We start from the raw sequence: 14,716 nt of genomic DNA on the forward strand, positions 1-14,716 counted from the left end.
TCCATGCTGCTTGTAACATGACAAACCTCGATAAAGGTCATGCCTCAGCCTCCGACACTCCAGGGAAAATAACCCTGGCCTATTAGGCCTCTCCCTGCACTGAAAACCTCCAACCCTGGCAACATCCTTGTAAATCTTTGTGAAACTTGGAAAGGTTCAGAAATCTTGTTCCTATAGCAGGGAGACCAGAATTGGATGCAGCATTCCAAAAGTGACTGAATCAATGCCCCGTACAGCCATAACATGACCATCCAATTCCTATACTCAATGCACTGACCAATAAAGGCAAGCATACCAAATGCCTTCTTCACCATCTTGTCTACCTGTAATTCCACTTGCAAGGAACTGTGAACCTGCAAACCAAGGTCTCTTTATTCAGCGACACTCACCAAGACTATGCCATTAAATGTATTAAGTCCTGCCCTGATTTGCCTTTCAAAATGCTGCACCTCACGTTTATCTAAATTAAACTCCATCGGCCACCCCTTAGCCCACTGGCCCATCTGATCAAGATCCCATTGTACTCTGAGGTAACGTTCTTCATTGTCCTATACATCTCCAATTTTACTGTCATCTGCAAACTTGCCAACCATTCCTATGTTCACAGCCAAATCATGCATGTAAATGTCAAACAGCAGTGGACACAGCACCAATTCTTGTGGCACACCAATTGTCACAGGCTTCCAATCTTAAAAAGCAGACCTCCACCACCACCCCTCTGTCTTCTACCTTCAAGCCAGTTCCGTACCCAAATGGTTTGTTCTCCCTGTATTCAATGTGATCTATCCTTGCTAACCAGTCTACCATGAGGATACTTGCCGAACACCTCACTGAAGTCCATGTAGATCACATCCACTGCTCTGACCTAATCAAAGCTTTTAGTTACTTCTTCAAAAAAACTCAAGTTTGCAAGACACTGTTTCCCATGCACAAAGCCATATTGACTCTTCCTAACCAGTCCTTGCCTTTCCAAATACATGCAATTTCTGACCCTCAGGATTCCTTCCAACAACTTACCCACCAATGTCAGGCTCACCAGTCTATAGTTCCCTGGCTTTTCCTTACCACCATTCTCAACAGTGGTACCACATCAGCCACCCTCCAATCTTCCCACACCTCGCCTTTGGCTATTGGTGATACAAATATCTCAGCAAACGGGCCAACAATCACGTCCCTAGCTTCCCAGAGTTCCAGGGTACATCTGATCAGGTCCTGGGGATTTATCCACCTTCCAGCAGTCCAGCACCATCTCCTCTGTAATATGGACATTGTTCAAGACTTCACTATTTATTTGCCCACATTCTACATCTTGCATATCCTTCTCCACTGTAAATACTGATGCAAAATACTCGTTTATTACCTTTCCTACATCCTACGGTTCCACACATAGGCAGCTTTGCTGGTTTTTAAGGGTCCCTATTCTCTCCCTAGTTACCCTTTTGTCCGTACTATATTTGTCAAATCCCTTTGGATTCTCCTTTTACCCACTTTGCCACAGTTATCTCATGTCCCCTTTTAGCCCTCTTGATTTCCCTCTTAAGTACACCTACTATCTTTATACTCTTCTGGGGATTCACTCAATCCCTGCTGTCTATACCTGTTATCTGCTTCCCTCTTTTTCTTGACCAAAACCTCAATCTCTCCTGTCAGCCAGCATTCCCTACACCTACCAGCCTTGGCCCTCAACCTAACAGGAAGATACTGTATCTGGACTCTCGTTATCTCATTTTTGAGAGTTTCCCATGTTCCGGTTATCTCTTTACTTGCGATCCTTGCAAAGCTGCAACATAACATTCTGACCCTTGTACTCAATTCCTCGACTAATAAAGGCAAGCATGCCTTCTTTACCATCGTATCTACTCGAGTGGCCACTTTCAGGAAATGATGGGCTTGAACCCCAAGATGCCTCTGGACATCAATGCTGTTCAGAGTCCTGCCATTAACTGCATATGTTTCCTTAACATTTGATCTCACAAAGTGCAACACCTCACATCTACCCACATGAAACTCCATCTCCCATTTCTCCACCCAAATCTACAACTGGTGTATATCTTGATAACCTTTTACACTATGCACAACTCCATTGATCTTTCTATAATCTGCAAATTTATTAACCTACCCATCTACATTTTTGTCCACATAATTTATACAGATCACAAACAGCAGAGGTCCTAGAACAGATGCCAACAGAACACCACCTGTTATAGGCCTCTAGCCTGAAAAATATCTTTCCACCACTATGTTCCATGGGCAAGCCAATTCTGAATCCAAGCAAGCAAGTCATCATGCATACCATGCAGCTTAATCTTCTGGATGAGGCTACCATGAGGGACCTTGTAGAAAGCTTTACTAAAATCCATGTAAATAACATCCACTGCTCTAGCCTCACTGATCACCTTTGTCACCTTCTTGAAAAATTCAATCAAATTACTAAGACATGACTTGCCCCACATAAAGCCATAATGACTGCCTCTAATTAGGCCTTGCTCTTCCAAATGTGTGTAAATCCTATCCCTAACAATTCTCTCCAATAGGTTCCCAATCACCAATGTGAGACTCACTGGTCTGTAGGTTCTGGGATTACCCCTACTTCTGTACTTCAAAAAGAGGAACAACATTAGCTACTTACCAATCCTCTGGAACCTCTCCAGTGGCTAACAAGGAAACAAAGACCTTGGTCTTGGTCCCAGCAATCTACCCTCTTGCCTTTCTCAAAGACCTGGGGTAGATACCATCAGGCTCTGGGGACTTTTCCACCTTAATGCTCTTCAAGAGATCCAATACTACTTCTCTCAATCTCAAAATGCCCTAGCATATAAGCATGCTCCACACAAATCTCACTATCGTCCGTATCCCTGTGCTGGGTGAATACTGATGCAAATTCTCATTTAGGATCTAGCTGACAACCTTGCCCCCATGCACAAGTGCTCTCCTTTATCCTTGAGTGGTCCTACGTTCTCCCTAGCTATCCTTTTTGTCTTTTAACGTATCTATAAAATGTTTTGAGATTCTCTTTAACCCTAAATGTCAAGACCATTTCAAGGCCCATTCATGCTCTCCTAATTCCCTGCTTGCGTTCTTTCCTGCTTTCTTTATATTTCTCATGGGCCCTGTCCGATTTTAGGTTCTTAAACCTTGCATATGCTTCTTTTTATCCTTTTGACTAAATTCACAACCCATGCTCATTATCCAAGTTAATAAAATGTGAGGCTGGATGAACACAGCAGGCCCAGCAGCATCTCAGGAGCACAAAAGCTGACGTTTCGGGCCTAGACCCTTCATCAGAAAGGGGGATGGGGTGAGGGTTCTGGAATCAATAGGGAGAGAGGGGGAGGCAGACCAAAGATGGAGGGAAAAGAAGATAGGTGGAGAGGACAGTATAGGTGGGGAGGTAGGGAGGGGATAGGTCAGTCCAGCGAAGACGGACAGGTCAAGGAGGTGGGATGAGGTTAGTAGGGAGGAGATGGAGGTGCGGCTTGGGGTGGGAAGAAGGGATGGGTGAGAGGAAGAACAGGTTAGGGAGGCAGAGACAGGTTGGACTGGTTTTGGGATGCAGTGGGTGGAGGGGAAGAGCTGGGCTGGTTGTGTGGTGCAGTGGGGGGAGGGGACGAACTGGGTTGGTTTTGGGATGCGGTGGGGGAAGGGGAGATTTTGAAGCTGGTGAAGTCCACATTGATACCATTGGGCTGCAGGGTTCCCAAGCAGAATATGAGTTGCTGTTCCTGCAACCCTCGGGTGGCATCATTGTGGCACTGCAGGAGGCCCATGATCGACATGTCATCTAAAGAATGGGAGGGGGAGTGGAAATGGTTTGCGACTGGGAGGTGCAGTTGTTTATTGCGAACCAAGTGGAGGTGTTCTGCAAAGCGGTCCCCAAGCCTCTGCTTGGTTTCCCAAATGTAGACGAAGCCACACCGGGTACAGTGGATGCAGTATACCACATTGGCAGATGTGCAGGTGAACCTCTGCTTAATGTGGAAAGTCATCTTGGGGCCTGGGATAGGGGTGAGGGAGGTGGTGTGGGGGCAAGCGTAGCATTTCCTGCGGTTGCAGGGGAAGGTGCCGGGTGTGGTGGGGTTGGAGGGCAGCGTGGAGTGAACAAGGGAGTCACGGAGAGAGTGGTCTCTCCGGAAAGCAGACAGGGGTGGGGATGGAAAAATGTCTTGGGTGGTGGGGTCGGATTGTAGATGGTGGAAGTGTCGGAGGATGATGCGTTGTATCCGGAGGTTGGTGGGGTGGTGTGAGAGAACGAGGGGGATCCTCTTTGCGCGGTTGTGGCGAGGGCGGGGTGTGAGGGATGTGTTGCGGGAAATGCGGGAGACGCAGTCAAGGGCGTTCTCGACCACTGTGGGACGAAGTTGCGGTCCTTGAAGAACTTGGACATCTGGGATGTGCGGGAGTGGAATGCCTCATCATGGGAGCAGATGCGGCGGAGGCGGAGGAATTGGGAATAGGGGATGGAATTTTTGCAGGACGGTGGGTGGGAGGAGGTGTATTCTACACAGCTTCAAAATCTCCCCTTCCCCCACCACATCCCAAAACCAGCCCAGTTCGTCCCCTCCACCCACTGCATCCCAAAACCAGTCCAACCTGTCTCTGCCTCCCTGACCTGTTCTTCCTCTCACCCATCCCTTCCTCCCACCCCAAGCCGCACCTCCATCTCCTACCTACTAACCTCATCCCACCTCCTTGACCTGTCCGTCTTCCCTGGACTGACCTATCCCCTCCCTACCTCCCCACCTATACTCACCTCTCCACCTATCTTCTTTTCTCTCCATCTTCGGTCCGCCTCCCCCCCTCTCCCTATTTTTCCAGAACCCTCACCCCATCCCCCTCTCTGATGAAGGGTCTAGGCCCGAAACGTCAGCTTTTGTGCTCCTGAGATGCTGCTGGGCCTGCTGTGTTCATCCAGCCTCACATTTTATTATCTTGGATTCTCCAGCATCTGCAGTTCCCATTATCACTCATTATCCAAATGTTTGTTAACTTGCCATCCTTGTCCTTTCTCCTTACTGGAACAGGCCGGTCTTGAACTCTGAACAGATCTTTAAACAATTCCTGCATATCAAATGTGGACTTGTCTGATGACAGCTCCTCCAAATTAACACTCCCTAGTTCCTGCCGTAATTTGCCCTCCCCCAATTTCGCAGCTCCCACCCATCAAGGTCCTAACTTACCCATTTTCATAGCTATCTCAAAACCTAAGGAGCTGTGATCACTGTTTCCAAAATGCTCTCCCACTGAAAGGTCAGGCACCTGGCCAGGCCCATTAGCCAATACAAAGCCCAGTATGGCCCTCCTCTTGTTGCACTCTTCACATACTGCTTCAATGAACCCTCTTGGATGCACTCAACAATTTCTTTCCCATCTAAGCTTCTTGCTCTAAGGGAGTCCCAGTCAATATGGGGTAAGTTAAAATCACACACAATGACAACCCTGTTGTTATTGTATCTTTCCATAATTTGCCAGGATTTGCCTAACGAGTTTTTGTTTTGATAACCACTAATTGTGCTTATGACAGAAATGTAGTTGATAACTTGTTTATGTCTGGTTTTAAATAAAAAGATTATTTTATCCGACACCTTGGTAATTAACACAGCATTTTTGTTTTATGACCCATGTAGAAGTGGCAGAGTGCATTCCTCCAACTTTGGTTGCCTGAGAGATTAACAACATTAACCTGTGTGAATAGGCTGATTAGTTACACAATAGTCTCCTAGTCAAGCCCACATAGATCTCTTCAATGTTTTTACAAAACTATATCTTTATTAAATAATAGGAGGGACTAGGAAAAATTCAGGAAATAAAAATGTCACTTTTACAAATAGGACAGGAGACAGAAACATTTGAAATGCAGAGCATGGTCTATCAGAATCTGAAAACAAATGACAAATTAATTTTTTAATGGAATCTATATTCAAACTGACTAACTTCAGACAATTTGCCTTGACTTGGATGAAAAAGTCTGAATAGGGAGGTTTAGCTCATAATGCTACAAAATTCTATTTGTTATCAATTGCCAGTCAAAACTGCAATTTGCTTGCTACAGGAATGATTATTTTTATGCTGTACAAATAATACCTGTTGCATTTTTTTGTATTCTCCAACCCTGGCATATGCCATGAAGAGGTGCGAGTGATATTCTTCACTGCTTGGGACTTTTCGCACGGCAGCCTCATATAGCTTAGTAACCAGCTCAGCTGAAAAATAAATTCAACATATCACAACTTCATACAAAATAAGCACAGTAAATTTTTTTTAAGGGATCTTACCATAATGCTAATATTACTAGACTAGCAGCCTAGAAATTAGGACTTAATTAGCAAAGGGACAAGTTCAAATGCCACTAGACTGGAAAGATGGATTAAAGATGAACTAACCCATTAACGTGGAATAAAACGCCAGAAAAGAGATGATAATTGTAAAAACTCATTTTCTTCATTAATGCCCTTCAAACATGATTTGCTGTCCTCACCCAGTCTGGTCCAAAGAGACTCTAGATTGACAACAATTTTGTTGACTCTTCACTTCTCTCTGAAACTTCCTCTCTAAGGAAGCCACTCAGCAAGAGCAATAAGGGATGGACAATAAATTGTCTGAATGTCAACAATATATTCCAAACGTACATAAAAATTATAGTCAACTCAATTTTCAGCAGAAATTGCCGAGATGTGCAGCCAGAGGCTTCAAATTAAATAGAAATGTAAATGTTCCAAGTCGAGTGGTCCTTCCTCAGAACTCTAGTTCTGAGTAAGGGTCACTTCACCTGAAACATTAACTATGATTTGTCTCCACAGATGGTGTCAGACCTGCTGAGCTTTGTAGCAATTTTTATTTTCGTTAGTCATTTACAGCAACCACCTCTTTCGGCTTCAAATTCAATCCTAAATTTGTGTTGAGTTATCTAATCCAAATAACAGCAACTAGATTTAATACCTCTGCTGCAAGGAGGAAAATTCCTACTAGTGTCTTCTATGACTGCTCAAAGTTGCAAAGTACAGGCACGTTAACATTAGAAAATCAGATTTGGCTACAATGTCTCAGAAGGAACCAACACAAGAAGGGATTACACAAGGTACTGGAAAGCAAGTATATATAACAGGTAAAAACACTGAAGAAAAGTGATAGGATGTGTCACATCACAGATTCTACTTTGTGAAAGAGTGGGAAGAAACAACAGTGTGAACCACAAAAAGAATTTCTTCAGTTGAAGCTTAAAGCGGGCATGGAAGTAGAGTAACTTGGAAATGTTATTAAAACATACTGAACATGCAAAATTTATTGAAAACTTGGTTAAAACAGCAAATGATATACAGCGTTTTATCAAAAGCAAGAAGATTATGTTAAGCTATGTATAAAAATTGTTTGGCTTCAACAGAAGTATTGCATCCAGTGTGGTCACTGCATTGAACAAGGATGACAAGATGTCAAAGGGTGCAAAAATGGTTCATGGAAGTGAGGTTACGATTGAGGAACTTCAGTTACATAGGAAGATTGGCGAAGTTGAGACTGTTCACTTTGGAGAAGAAAAGGTTGACAGGAGATTTGGCAGAGATATTCAAAGTCACTTAGAGTGCTGGATACACTAAATTCAAAGCAAGTGGCCCCATTAATGGAAGGATTAAAAACTCGAGGACACAAATTTGCGATCATTCAGAAAGCAGCAATGGTGATTTGAGGAAATATTTTTCACATAGCAAATAAGTAGGATCTGGAATCCACTGCTTGCAAGAGTGGAGGTGGGGTCATCTGAGGTTTTCAAGGAGAAATTGAATCATTCTTTGAAAAGGAAAATGATTGTAGGACTACAGGGAAAAGCCAGGGGAGGCGAGTTCTTCCCTTGGGGGACAGATAAAACTTGACAGTACAAATGGTTTCTTTTTATGTTGTAGTTATTACGTATTTCTATTTTGGAATTTTTCTGTCTATTTCAGATGCAGTTGCTCAATTTTTTAAAAATATAAAATTGTCGAAAATGTTCTGCCACATTTAAAGTTTTTTGTTAAAAGTGTGCAACTGCAGCACTTGGTGTTGAGAACCTCCAAATCAGCCATTGTGGGCTGCTATCGCTTTAATGAAGATTGCAACTCCTTGTTGAGATTTACAAACTTTTGGATATATAACTGAAGTTAACTGAAATTCAGCTTTCCAGATATCTTTGTAAAAGTAATTATGTGTTAAAAAGACCCTAGCATAGTTTCATCAGTCCTCTCTATGCTAAGTACACCAAATGCTACTCTTTAAGTATTTAAAGTTAAGCACAGATGCTTGCTCAGAAGTTCCTTACTCCATGGTAGAAGCTCTGCACATAACACACCAACACCAGATATTGAACAAATTGCATAGACAGTTATTTAGTGGGTGTCTTGGAACAGATCAGCATTATCAAACAAATTTGAGTAATTTCAGTTTCATTTTCAATTTTTTTTAAAAAACCCACAAATCTCAGGTGGGTACATAAATTTAACAATGATCATCAAGGAGATTAATTTTCAGTAAACTGATTTACAAGTAGTCCTTGTTCATTCCTCTCTCCACCCATCCTTTGGAGATAACTTACGTCTGTGCATTTCACGATAAAGAATAGTGAGAGCCTGCAAGGAGTTGTCATCTGTGGGTTCAAGTGCAGCTACTTCCTGTGCCACAGCAAATGCTTCTTCTTGTTTGCCAGTCCGTTGCAAGCCAATTGCCTTTAGGACCTAATTGGCCAGAACACACAAAGAAATAAAGATTCTACATTAACAGTTATTGCACCTGTCATTAGGTACACTTTGCATATTGGTATCAATGGCGCAGGGAGGAAAGGAAATGAAATGAAACTTTTGGCAATACTTCGCATTTCTAACTGAGTGTTCCATACACCTGTACTGAGATGGGACTTTAAGATCTAGGTATATTTCTTTGTTTAGATCTGGGCATTCCTCTTTCCTTTTGGCTCTGCTTCTTTTATTTCTGTTGGTTTTCAATTCTGGTGTTTGTAACCAAGGAAGAGCTGGAGAATAGTGACTTTGTACACTTTTCACTGTATTCCAATACTTGAGTGCACATGACAGAACTTAATTCTAGCTCGAATTCTCAAATTCTTAATTCATGACATCAAATTACTCATATTGGTAAATCTGTAACAAATCAGACTACGAGTGTGTTTACTCAAAAGCTATTTTTTCAACATTTCTGTCCAAAGAGAAACAGGGAGAATGGGAGTTATTTGCAAAGTATGTAGTATTTGTCATTGATATCCTAGGAGACGCCTTGTTCATATTCTGTAACATCAACAGTAGCCATGCTCGTTACGACTTTAACTAAAAGACTGTACTTTTATATGAAAAATGCATTTGGAAAGACTGGCTCGAGAGCAAGCAAAATTTCTAAACTGCAGTCTGAAAATGACAAGAGCATAAGAACTAACAACAGGAGTGGGCTGTTCGGCCCTTCGAGTCTACTACACCATTTAATTGAATCATGGCTGATCCAACATCTTTCACAGCCACTTTCTGGCCCTTTCCCCATAGCCCTCACTGATCAAAAATCTATCTCAGCCTTAAAAATACACAAGGACACAGCCACAAATAAATACAAGTTGGCTGTGGCAATGAGTTTCAAAGATATTCAACCCTCCACGAGAAGAAATTCTTCCTCATCTCGGTCTTAAATGGCATGCTTCATTCTGAGACTATATCCTCTGGTCCTAAACTCTCCCACCAGGGGAAATATCCTCTCAGCATTTACCTTATCATGCCCCTTCAGAATTTCAAACATTTCAATGGGATCATGACTCATTCTTCTAAATTCCAAAGAATAGAGTCCCAACTTGTTTAACCTTTGCTCATAAAACAACCCCTCCATACCAAGAATCATCTTCATGAAATTTCTCTGAATTGCCTCCGATGAAATCATACTTTTCCTTAAATAAAGGGACCAAAGCTGCTCTCAGTACTCCAGACGTGGCCCCACCAACACATTGCATATTTGTAGTATGGCTTGTCTATTCTTATACCCCTATAACCTTGAAGTAAGGGCCAATATTCCATTACCCTCCTAATTACCTGCTGCACTTCTATGCTTGATTTCTGTGTTTCATACCCAAGTACCCCCAAGTCCCTTCATATTTCAGCTTTCTGCATTTTTAAAAAATTTAGACAAGCGTTTTTGTTCTCCCTTCCAAAATGAAGACTTCACATTTGTCCGCATTATACTCCATATGTCAACTTTTCACCCACTTAGTGAAGTGATCAATATCTCTCTCAAGTGTTTGTCTCCCTCTCACAATCTGCCTTTCCACCTGTTTTAGTGTCATCTGCAAATTTTGCGAGAGTACTTTCACTTTCTTCCTGAGTGATACAGTCATAGAACATTGAACAGTACAGGTCCTTTGGCCCACGACATTGTGCAAAACTTTAGCCGTAAACCCAAGGTCTTCCTGACCTTCCCCCACTACCTTATACTATCAACCATTCTATCTAACAGCTGCTTAAATGCCCGAGGCCAACTCCACCACCTCTCTGGCAATGCATTCCACATCCCTGCCACTCTCTGAGTAAAGATCCTACTTCTGACATCTCCCCTGTATCCACCTCCACTGACAAGCCTCCTCGTAATAGCTACCTCCAATCCTAGGAAAGAGTCTCTGGCTGTCCACTCTATATATATCTCTGATCATTGTGCACACCTCTATCAAGTCACCTCTCATCCTTCATCGTTCTAAAGAGAGTCACAGATTTACAGCATGGAAACAAGACCTTCAGCCCAACTTGTCCATGCCGCTCAGTTTTCTCAATTAATCTAGTCCCATTTGCCGGTGTTTGGTCTGTATTGCTCCAAACTTCTTCCATCCAAGTACCCGTCCAAATGTTTCTTAAGTGACAAAATTGAACTCACCTCCACCACTACCTCCTGCAGCCTGTTTCAGACACTCTCCACCCTCTGTATGAAAATAATTGCCGCTCTGGACCCTTCCGTATCTCTCCCTTCTCGCCTTAAATAAATGCCCTCCAGTTTTAGACACCCCTGCCATGGAGAAAAGCTGTTGGCTATCTAATCTATGCCTCTCATGATTTTACTGACTTCAATAAGGTCTCCTACATTCCAGGGAGAAAAGTCGGCCGATCCAGCCTCTCTTTGTAAATCTCACCTTCTAGTTGAAGTAGCACCCTCATGAATCTTTTTTGCACCCTTTCTAGATTAACAGTATCCTTCCTAGCGTAGGGTGACTAAAACTGCGATCAGAACTCCAAATGTGGCCTTACCAATGTCCTGGAGACAAGCAAGAAGATGCCCCAACGGTTGTACTCAACGCTCTGGCTGATGAAAGCACGCTGAAAGCCTTCTTCACTGCCCCGTCTGTCTGTGACTCCACCTTCAAAAATCTATGAGCTTGTACCCAGAGATCTCTTCAATCTCTAACATTCCCCAGGAACCTACCATTAACTGGTTAAGTTCTGCCCTAGTCTGACCTACCAAAATGCAACACCTTGCATTTATCTAAATTGAACTCAATCAGCCATTCCTCAGCGCACTGGCCCAGTTGATCAAGATCTCACTGCTTTCCCAGATAACCATCTTCAATACTCACGACGCGACCAATCTTGATGTCATCCACAAAGTTATTAACCATACCTCCTAAATTCTCATTCAAATCACTTATATAAATGACAAATAATAGTGGACCTGGCAGCAACCCCTGCGGCACACCACTGATCACAGGCCTCTAATCTGTAGAATAACCATCCACCACCATCCTCCTACTTCTACCTACAAGCCAGCTCTGTATCCAATTGTCCAGCTCTCTCTGGAGCCCATGAGATTTAATTTCACTCAACAACCCACCATGTGGTACCTTGTCAAAGGCTTTGCTAAAGTCTACATAGACTTCGAAAGACTCAACCAAATTCATTGGACATGATTTCCCACCCACAAAGCCAAGTCAATCATCCCAAATGAGTTATTTCTTCTCAAAATGCCCGTAGATCCTGTCTCTCAGAATCCCCACTAACAATTTAGTCCGCACAAACATTAGGCTCACCAGTTTAAAGTTGCCAAGAAATTCCCTGCAGCCTTTCTTAAATAATGGCGCAACATTAACCACCTTCCAATCTTATGACACTTAACCTTTGGCTATCGATGATACAAAAATCTCCACATGGGCTCGCACAATTTCCTCCCCAGCCTCCAACAAAGTCCTAAGATACACTTCGGCGGGTGCCACGGATTTATCTACTTTGATGCACTTGAAGACTATCAGCACCCCCTTTTCTGTAAATGTGGATGCTCTTCAAAACATCACTATTTATTTCCCCAAGATCCCTTCCTTGTAGACAAATACTGACTAGAAATTTCATTTAGGATCTTACACATGTCATGGTTCCACACATAACTGATCTTGTTGATCTTCAAGACACCCTATTTTCTCCCTGGATACTCTTTGGCCTTCATGTCCTCTGTATTCTCCTTTACCTTATCTGCCAGAGTTAATCTCGTGTTCCCTTTTAGCCTCCTCTCTCAAGTGTACTCCAAAACCTACAGAGGGTGAAATCTTACAGAGGGTGAAGATAGTTTAGTCCCCTGGGCCGGATGGGATTTATCCTAGGATCCTCTGGGAAGCCAGGGAGGAGATTGCCGAACCTTTGGCATTGATTTTTAACTCGTAATTGTCTACAGGAATAGCGCCAGAAGACTGGAGGATAGCAAATGTGGCTCCCCTGTTCAAGAAGGGGAGTAAAGACAACCCTGGTAATTACAGACCAGTGAGCCTTACCTCAGTTGTTGGTAAAGTGTTGGAAAAGGTTATAAGGGATAGGATTTATAATCATCTAGAATAGAATAAATTGATTAGGGATAGTCAGTACGGTTTTGTGAAGGGAAGGTTGTGCCTCACAAACCTTATTGAATTCTTTGAGGTGGTGACCAAACAGGTAGATGGGAGTAAACCGGTTGATGTGGCGTATATGGATTTCAGCAAGGCGTTCGATAAGGTTCCCCACAGTAGGATATTGTACAAAATGCGGAGGAATGGGATTGTGGGAGATATAGCAGTTTGGATCGGAAATTGGCTTGCTGAAAGAAGACAGCGGGTGGTAGTGGATGCGAAATGTTCATCCTGGAGACCAGTTACTAGTAGTGTACTGCAAGGGTCAGTGTGGGGTCCACTGCTGTTTGTCATTTTTATAAATGACCTGGATGAGGGCGTAGAAGGACGGGTTAGTAAATTTGCAGACGACACTAAGGTCGGTGGAGGTGTGGATAGTGACGAAGGATGCTTTAGGTTGCAGAGAGACATGAATGAGCTGCAGAGCTGGGCGGAGAGGTGGCAAATGCAGTTTAATACAGACAAGTGTGATGCACTTTGGTAGGAGTAACCGGAATGCAAAGTACTGGGCTAATGGCAAGATTCTTGGTAGTGTAGATGAGCAGAGAGATCTCGGTGATCCTTGAAAGTTGCCACCCAGGTTGACAGGGCTGTTAAGAAGGCATACAGTGTTTTACCTTTTATTAATAGAGGGATCGAGTTCCGGAACCAAGAGGTTATGGTGAAGCTGTACAAAACTCTGGTGCGGCCGTACTTGGAGTATTGTGTACAGTTCTGGTCACCGCATTATAAGAAGGATGTGGAAGCTTTGGAAAGGGTGCAGAGGAGATTTACTAGGATGTTGCCTGGTATGGAGGGAACGTCTTACGAGGAAAGGCTGAGGGACTTGAGGCTGTTTTGGTTAGAGAGAAGGTTGAGAGGTGACTTAATTGAAACATATAAAATAATCAGAGGGTTAGATCGGGTGGATAGGGAGAGCCTTTTTCCTAGGATGGTGACAGCGAGCACGAGGGGGCATAGCTTTAAATTGAGGGGTGAAAGATATAGGATAGATGTCAGAGACGGTTTCTTTACTCAGAATAGTAAGGGAATGGAACGCTTTGCCTGCAACGGTAGTAGATTCGCCAACTTTAGGTACATTTAAGTCGTCATTGGATAAGCATATGGACGTACATGGAATAGCGTAGGTTAGATGGGCTTCAGATCGGTATGACAGGTCGGCACAACATCGAGGGCCGAAGAGCCTGTACTGTGCTGTAATGTTTTGTATGTTCTATATAAAACCCTCTGTACTCAAGAAATTTACTTGATCCCAGCTTCCTGTACAAACCAAATGTCTTCATCTTTTTCTTGATGAGCGCCTTAATAACTATAGTCATGCAGGGCTCCCCACTCATGCCAGGCTTACCTTTCACTCTCACAACAAAAACAGAAGTTGCTGGAATAGCTCAGGAGGTCTGGCAGCATTTGTGAAGAAAATATCAGTTAACGTATCCGGTCTGGTGATTCTTCGTCAAACCTACTGAGCTTTTCCAGCAACTTGCGTTTTTGTTCCTGATTTACAGCATCCCCAGTTCTTTGAGGTTTTATTACCCTTCACTGTATCATGCCAGCCCTGAATGCTCATTAAATCACTTCTGAAAGCCTCCCACTTACCAGACATCCCATTGCCTGCAAACAGCCTTCCCCCAACCATCGACTTTTGAAAGTTCCCATCTAAGACTTTCAAAATTGGCCTTGCCCCAAATTAGAACCTCAAACTTTGGGCCAGACTTATCTTTGTCCATATCTACTTTAAAACTATTGACAATAGACAATAGGGACTGGAGTGGGCCATTCGGCCCTTCGAGCCAGCACCACCATTCATTATGATCATGGCTGATCATCCACAATCAGTATCCTGTTTCTGCC

The 14,716-nt window shown here is 43.2% G+C and overlaps 1 protein-coding gene across 2 annotated transcripts in view; it reads right to left on the reverse strand.

Moving 5' to 3' along the window:
- The window catches only part of naa25 (N-alpha-acetyltransferase 25, NatB auxiliary subunit), a 95,361-nt gene that overhangs the window by 61,105 nt on the left and 19,540 nt on the right, over positions 1–14,716 (reverse strand). For both annotated transcript variants that reach the window (XM_048556286.2, XM_048556284.2), the window contains exons 3-4: positions 8,561–8,699; positions 6,082–6,200 (exon numbers count right to left, since the gene is read on the reverse strand). In XM_048556286.2, coding sequence (XP_048412243.1) covers positions 6,082–6,200; positions 8,561–8,699 — 258 coding nt within the window. The remainder of the gene's footprint in view (positions 1–6,081; positions 6,201–8,560; positions 8,700–14,716) is intronic.

Source organism: Stegostoma tigrinum, chromosome 26 (assembly GCF_030684315.1).
Source record: "Stegostoma tigrinum isolate sSteTig4 chromosome 26, sSteTig4.hap1, whole genome shotgun sequence".
NCBI lineage: Eukaryota > Metazoa > Chordata > Chondrichthyes > Orectolobiformes > Stegostomatidae > Stegostoma > Stegostoma tigrinum.